At 47.0% G+C, this 8,031-nt stretch overlaps 1 protein-coding gene across 1 annotated transcript; it reads right to left on the bottom strand.

Annotated features, from left to right (window-relative positions):
* Positions 1-1,030: 1,030 nt before the first annotated feature.
* On the bottom strand, positions 1,031-2,950 carry LOC308086779 (heat shock 70 kDa protein-like; the record flags this gene model as incomplete). Its single annotated transcript, XM_080430427.1, has 1 exon — positions 1,031-2,950. The coding sequence occupies exon 1, from the start codon at positions 2,789-2,791 to the stop codon at positions 1,031-1,033; it is 1,761 nt and encodes a 586-aa protein (XP_080286553.1). The 5' UTR covers positions 2,792-2,950.
* Positions 2,951-8,031: the final 5,081 nt, after the last annotated feature.

Genomic DNA, 8,031 nt, shown 5'->3' with positions numbered 1-8,031 from the left:
CGGCGCCTCTGGCCTCTCCTTTCGGCTCCTCTCCTCTCCTCTCCTCCCTCCCCGCTGTGCTTTGCAGCCCTAACCTCTAGTCCCAACCTCCCAACCTCGGTCATGTGATAAAGAGGTCAGACTTCCTGTATCTGGTTGCTATGGCAACCTGGCAGATCAGGCTAATGGTCTGATAGGCAAATCAGAGAGCTCTGATCAACAGTCTGTGGCGGGTCTTGGAGGCATGTGGAGTGATCCTGTGCTTGCTAGTAAGATAATATATATGAATTATGTTCTGTAAGAATTAAAAAAAAACATATATGCCTTTATATGGACATCTGGCCGACTCGCAGTACTACCCAAATTCATATGGATCTTTATATGATTTGTTTGAGTCTGATGTCATGACAAATTGGTCTTTGTTCCTAATTTGGTGGGAAAAAAAATATGTTTCTGCAAGATTGTGTTTTGCAGCATTTGTGGTGCCCCCTAAAGGTGGATGTGAAATTGCTTTTGGCTCTGTGTTGTTTAAAGGCCCCTCATTGTGTTCTTAAATGTTAAGGCGTATTGGATGAGTTCGTAATGAAGTGCTCCTTTAAGCAATTTGACCACAGCCCTGTTAGTCAGTATGACCTGCTTCCACCTCTCATGGCAAGGACGTAGGGTTGGATTTGAGAGGTACAGTATACATTGCATAGATTTGTATTTGTATTTCAGATTTGTATTTTTTATTTGTATTAGTTTTTCTTTTTTTCCCCACAGTACCGTTACCTTTGCCAGGCACAGAACATTATGTACTGTTCCTGAAAAAAGTAACAGTACATTTTTTTCCTTTTATAATCTTCTTTTAACTCCCCCACTACTGTTTGACCTGGATAAGGGGTCTCTTTTCCCAATAGAAAGCTGGTTTATTTTGTTTTATTTGTACTCTTTTATTGTTTTAATTAATCCAATTTAGTAGGAGACTACAGGTGAGACATCTAGTGAGATGTAGCGAATCTCCTCGTTGAACAAACAAAAATATAACCAGGGCATTCAGTTTAGGCTCATTTTAGTCAACCTCCTCAATGGTTGGTCCTTGGGAGCTCTCTTGTGCCTCGTCTCTGCAGCCACCTGCTGGCATTCCATCAGCTGGCATTCCTGAAGGCATTCCTCCTGCATATGTCTTGCTGATAACAGGCTCACACACTTTCTCCAGCTCTCTGAGCTGATGCTCGTACTCCTCTTTATCAGCTAACTGGTTGTTGTCCATCCAGGCGATGGCCTGATCACACTGCTCAACCACCTGTTTCTGCTCCTCTTCACTGATCTTGCCCTTCATGTCGTCACCCTGCACGCTGCTCTTCATTCTGTAGGCGTACGATTCCAGCGAGTTCTTGGCGGTGACCTTGTCCCTCTGAAGGTCGTCTTCATCTTTGTATTTGTCGGCGTCCTGCACCATCCTCTCGATCTCTTCTTTGCTGAGCCGGCCCTTATCGTTGGTGATGGTGATCTTGTTCTCTTTGCCGGAGCTTTTATCCGCTGCAGACACGTTCAAGATGCCATTAGCATCGATGTCAAAGGTGACCTCGATCTGAGGAACCCCTCTGGGAGCGGGTGGGATTCCTGCCAGATCAAACTTGCCCAACATATTGTTGTCCTTGGTCATGACTCTCTCTCCTTCATACACCTGGATGAGGACCCCAGGCTGGTTGTCAGAGTAAGTGCTGAAGGTCTGGGTTTGTTTAGTGGGGATGGTGGTGTTCCGTTTAATGAGAGCTGTCATAACTCCTCCAGCTGTCTCAATGCCCAGGGACAGAGGTGCCACATCCAGCAGCAACAGGTCCTTAACGTTTTCTGATTTATCACCTGACAGAATAGCAGCTTGTACCGCAGCTCCATAAGCTACCGCCTCATCCGGGTTGATGCTCTTGTTCAGCTCCCTGCCGTTGAAGAAATCCTGCAGAAGTTTCTGTATTCTGGGGATTCTGGTGGAGCCTCCAACCAGGACAATGTCATGAATGTTTCCCTTGTCCATTTTGGCATCTCTAAGGGATTTTTCCACAGGCTCTAATGTGCCCCTGAAGAGGTCAGCGCACAGCTCTTCAAAGCGAGCTCTGGTGATGGAAGTGTAGAAGTCAATGCCCTCAGAAAGAGAGTCAATCTCAATGCTAGCCTGGGAGCTTGAGGACAGAGTTCTCTTAGCCCTCTCACATGCTGTGCGCAGCCTCCTCAAAGCCCTCTTGTTTTGGCTGATGTCCTTCTTGTGTTTCCTCTTGAACTCCTCCGTAAAGTGGTTGACCACACGGTTGTCAAAGTCCTCTCCGCCCAGGTGAGTGTCCCCAGCTGTAGACTTGACTTCAAAGATGCCGTCCTCGATCGTCAGAATAGATACATCGAAGGTGCCCCCGCCCAGGTCAAAGATTAGGACGTTGCGTTCCCCTGACTTGACTTTGTCAAGTCCATATGCGATGGCAGCTGCAGTCGGCTCGTTGATTATTCTCAGTATATTCAGCCCTGCAATGATGCCAGCATCCTTTGTAGCCTGTCTCTGTGAGTCGTTGAAGTATGCTGGGACTGTGACGACAGCATTGTTTACCTTGTGGCCCAGGTATGCCTCTGCGATCTCTTTCATCTTCACCAGGACCATGGAGGAGATCTCCTCTGGATTGAAGGATTTGCTCTCTCCCTTGTATTCCACCTGGATTTTGGGCTTTCCTCCGTCACTCAGTACATTAAAGGGCCAGTGCTTCATGTCTGATTGCACCACTGCGTCGTCAAACTTTCTGCCAATCAGTCGTTTGGCATCAAACACGGTGTTGGTCGGGTTCATAGCCACCTGGTTCTTGGCTGCGTCTCCAACAAGTCTCTCGGTGTCGGTGAAAGCCACATAGCTGGGGGTGGTCCTGTTTCCCTGGTCGTTGGCAATGATTTCTACTTTGCCATGCTGGAAAACACCCACACAGGAGTAGGTGGTTCCCAGGTCAATCCCGATAGCCTTTGTTGCAGTCATCTTGGATGATTTACTTACAGAAATACTTGCTTACTCTGTGAACCTTGAAATAAACTCAAAGAATAGAATACGCTTTCACTTCTACTTCTCTTGTTTACTCCAAAAAGGTTCTGTGCAGAGTGCAACAGCCTTGAAGGTGAACAGGCTTTTATATTGGCACTGTGACATCAGTTCTGACATGTCATAAAGATTGTCAATGTTTCCAAATATGGATTATTAGAGCAGTACCCATTATCAGTGACGTTGGAGGCCATCCAACGTCACTGATCTCTGTCATCTATGACATCAGTATTATGACCTCGGTGCCCCATATTTGGGCGTGTTACGTCCCAGTTGGTGGTCTAGGATGAAAGGACAGTAACATATACCCAAATGACATAACTTGAGACGAACAGAGGTTGAGGTGAACTGAAAGGTTGTTTATTAACAAACTAAGAGTTAACAAAAATAAATGAAATAAGCCAAGTCACAATACAGGGAGGGAGGGTCTGGTGGTGCCAAAGGAAAGAATGTAATAAAACCAAAACTCACTATCTAAATAAAATAAAGATCTTACTTATTCAAAGATAAACAAAATCCTTCCTACTCTAACAATAAACAGAAATTACAATGGGTGGCACTCACCTCTAGACTAGTGGGATTAAACAGGAAATTACCTACGTGCAAAATGTACAGGGTGCCCCAGAACTAAACTACCCTTCCCTGTAATGTCGGCAGATTCAAGATGTTACAAAACTGAATTGGTTACGAGTCGAACAAACAATTGACTGGTGGCAGCATGGCAGGAGGAAAAGTCAAGATGGGCTGCCACACAGGAGATTTATATAGGGTGATTGGTTGGAGGTGATTGGTGGACCGAATGAGTGGATGACCAACTGGTGGTGAGAGGCGGAGTTGAATGCTGAAGGATGGGACCTGGGAATGAATGATAGACAAGAGGGCAAAGGCAGGGGGGAAGAAAACAGCAAACACAGACACCAGTGTATGCCTAATGGCAGTACACGTAACAGGGCGAAACAAATCCATATTTTGGTGTGAGGGCGACTAGTAGCGGGGGATAAGGATAAGGATAATTCCTTTTAACAGGTTGTTCATGAAAGTCCTTGCGGTCTTGTTTCCAATGAGAACCTGTGAGCAATTAGGGGTTAAGAGTCTTGCTCAGGGACAAATTTCATGTCATCGACACATATGCTGGTCTGGCCTGGAATCGAACATGGGGCAACCAGGGCCTCTGGCTCCCTAGGCGGGCTCACTAACCACTCAGCTATGGCCGCCCCTGCTGACTTCAAGAGTTTGCAGGCGGGGGCCTGCAAACTTCCAGACAATTCTATTGGCTGGACTCTGATCGCCTCCGGACAGGAGGTCCTGCCCTCCCTGGTACTGTATATCAGTCAGGGACGTGTCAGTTCCTTCAATTCGTTTCTCTTCTTGTAGATCGAAGAAACATCTCTCAGTCACCTACAGAGCTGAACTAGCTGAGAAAGTTTCACAAGGACAGGATCGCATCTTGGGCTGCGAAACGCTGTCGACCTAGGCGTTAGACAAATGACCATATGCCGTAAGCAATCACATTACACAGTTTTCTACTAGTATGAGATAGCAACTTAGAAAGTTCTCTATGAAACCTTTTACGCGCTAACCTCTAGCATCGTCTGCTACCAGCTACTGTCAGCCTGTCACCAGAAAAGATCCAGTCCTTTCTGTCCTGCCTAGCACAATTTCGCACGGGCCGGAGGGTCGCCTTCAAACTGTCGATGAGAATGACAGGTCTTATGGCCTCAGCCATATCGCTAATACAATTAGGCAGGCTACACACGAGACCTTTCAAGCAGTGGATGATGTCTCAGGGGATTCCCAACCGTCATTACTGTCGTGTGTTGGTCACAGAGGAATGTATGACAGCGATGAGTCACTGGAGGAATCTGCGATTCTCTCAGACGGAGTGACTATGGGGATGGTTACCTCAAGGGAGGTAATCACCACGGACGCCAGCCTGACAGGGTGGGGTGCCTCCTACAACGGCAGAACTGCCAGGGGTTTATGGGACAACAAGTTGAGAACTTGCCACATAAATCAAATCTGGAGCTAATGGTGGTATTTTTAGCACTCAAACATTTCCTCCCGTTTCTACGGGCTCGTCGAGTGTTGGTCAGAACAGACAACATGACAACGCTGTCTTACAGTACATCAACAGACAAGGAGGTACACGGTCTTGTGTGCTGCACGGGTTGGCACACAGACTGATTATTTGGACCGATATGCGCCTACTGTCGATCAGAGGGGCGGACCTGCTATCCAGGGGAGTATTGCCATTACGGGGAATGGTCTCTACACCCGGAGATAGCTGGACAGATCTGGGATTGTTTTGGTCGCCCCCAGGTGGATCTGTTTGCCTCACTAGAAGACACAAAGTGTCCGTTGTTCGTCTCAGTGAAGGGTATGGCGCCTCTGGGTCTAGATGCACTAGCCCAAGATTGGCCCAGAGCTCTATTGTATGCTTTCCCCTCACTGTCCCTGATAGCTCCCACACTCATGAGAGTGAGGGACCAGGGGCTGACGGTGATACTGGTGGCCCCAGGATGGGGTCACTGGGTGTCAGAGATCACACTTCTCCTGTACGACCGCCCGTGGTTGCTTCCGTTACGTAGAGAGATGCTAACGGAAGCAGGGGCAAGATATTTTGTCCTCAGCCAGAGCATCTGGCTCTCTGGGCTTGGCCCGTGAGAGGATGAATCTGAGTACTGAGGGGTTACCCCAGAACGTAATCTCAACCATACAGTGCGCAAGAGCCCCATCTACGAGGAAACTATGGCGGAAAGTGGCGCAGGTTTGAGATATGGTGCGAGAAGTCTCGCACCATACCGTTCCAAGCCCCTATAAAAGACGTTCTGTCTTTTCTACAGGACTTAATGGATAAGGGCAGAGTCTTTTCCACATTAAAAGTCTATTTGGCGGCTATCTCAGCCTGCCATATTGGCTTTGGTGGCGAGACGGTGGGTCAGCACCGCCTGGTTTGTCGGTTCATGGAAGGGGCCAGACGTCTCTTGCCAGTATCAAAGTCCCCGGTGCCGTCCTGGGACTTGAGCCTGGTATTGGACTCCTTGTCTCGGTCACCTTTCGAGAGTGTCACTCAAGACAGTTCAGTGAAGGAGCTACAAGGGTGGTTGTCAGACCCAGACCTGGGTTTGTGCCTAAGAACCCCTTGGTATCGAGTGTCCTGTGGCCTTGGAGACGTTTCACCCGCCTCCTTTTGCCTCACAGGAGGATGGACGGTTGCATTGTCTTTGTCCGGTTTGGGCTTTGAAAATGTACATTGACAGATCTAGGACTTCAAGAAAGTCAGTTCAGTTGTTTGTGTCATGAGCCCCGCGGATGGTGGGCAAGCCCATTGCAAAACAGACGCTTTCCCACTGGATTGTGGAGGCTATTCAGTTAGCCTATTCCAGTAGTGGGGTTCTGCCCCAGTGGGACCGAGGGTGCATTCTACGAGGGGAATGGCAGCATCATGGGCCCTCTTTAGAGGAGTCTCCATTCAGGATGTCTGCAATGCGACAAGTTGGCCTTCGCCCTTGACCTTTGCCACGCGTCACTTGTTTGTAGGGTCCACCTGATAAGGCAGGTTGGAAGTGCTAAGAGTTCAGCTATGGTTAGTCTTGAAGTAACAAGCAAGTGACACCCAGGAGATAACTGCCAGGGCCTTTGTAGAAGGTTTAGCCTGTTACAGTTTCTTGTAGTTGTCTCCGCCAGGCCGAAAGGCAAGGCGAGAGAGTATGTTTTGCCCCCTGTCCGTCCGTCCGTGTGTGTGTGTGTGTGTCCGTCATTCTGTCATTTTGTGTACAGCTAATCTCCGGCACCGTTGGCTTGATCGCAACGAAACTGTGCACACACACTCCCTGGATGACAGAGCAGAACCTCTGATTTTTCAAATTAGCCTTTTATAGCATCACCAGGAGGCCGCTTTTTGCAAAACACACTTCTTGACAGTACTCCTACAGATTTTATCCAAACATCACGCAAATCAGTACACAGTATCTCTATAGTCATGTGATCAACACGGATCTGTCCAATTTTCCATATTTCATCCTGATTGGCTAAGGTTGGCTTCCAAAGTTTGCAGGATTGCTCCGTTTTCAACAAAATGCCTCAAATCATGAACGCAGCTTGCGATTTCCGTGAGATTTCACACGCACATTCCCACTAGGCCGAGGAAGAAATGCCACTTGAAAATGTTCAAATCAGCCTCATGGTGGCGCTATAAATGGACGATTTATGTTTTTACCTATAACTGCACCGATCTGCATGAAACTTTGCACGCACACTCCCTAGAGGCCAAGGAAAAACAACTGACCTGCATTTTTCACATTTGCCTTTCATAGCGCCACCAGGAGGCCGACTTATGTAAAACACATTCTTTGATATTAAGCCTTCAGAATTTATCCAAATTTCACGCACATCGGTACACTTGATCTCTATAGTCATGTGATCACGATGATGTGATCACGATGGATCTTTTAAAATTTTCATATTCCATCCTGATTGGCTAACATTGACATCTAAAGTTTGCAGGAGTGGCCCGTTTTGAACAAAATGCCACAAATCATGAATGCAGCATCCGATTGCGACACTTTGCACGCACATTCGCACTACATTGAAGAACAAATGCCACCCTTTTAACATTGCCCTATTATAGCGCCACCATTAGGCCAATTTTGCAACACTTTTCTTTTTTATATTACTCCTACAAATTCAAACATCATGCAAATCGGTACACATATAGTCAAGTGATCAAGATGGTTCCATCCAATTTTTCATATTCCATCCTGATTGGCTAATTCCGAACATTGCTGCCCCACAATAACCTACCTGACCTGGCGGAGACCTGTGCTCCGAGGAGCACTTTTTCTAGTTTTGGATTGTTTTCTTATTTTTGTCTTCCAAGTGTTATTTTTCATTTCTTATTTTTTGCAAGTAAAAGTAAAACATTATACAAATTGAAACCGTTCAGTACTGATTACTGTCATGTTTGTCTTTCAGATATTAACTTTTAGTTACTTCTGGAT

The sequence above is a fragment of the Gymnoscopelus braueri genome (genome assembly GCF_963280865.1).
Source record: "Gymnoscopelus braueri genome assembly, chromosome: 1".
NCBI classification, from domain to species: Eukaryota; Metazoa; Chordata; class Actinopteri; order Myctophiformes; family Myctophidae; genus Gymnoscopelus; species Gymnoscopelus braueri.
The sequence above is the reverse complement of the archived record's forward strand: the minus strand, read 5'-3'. Positions and strand labels throughout refer to the sequence as shown.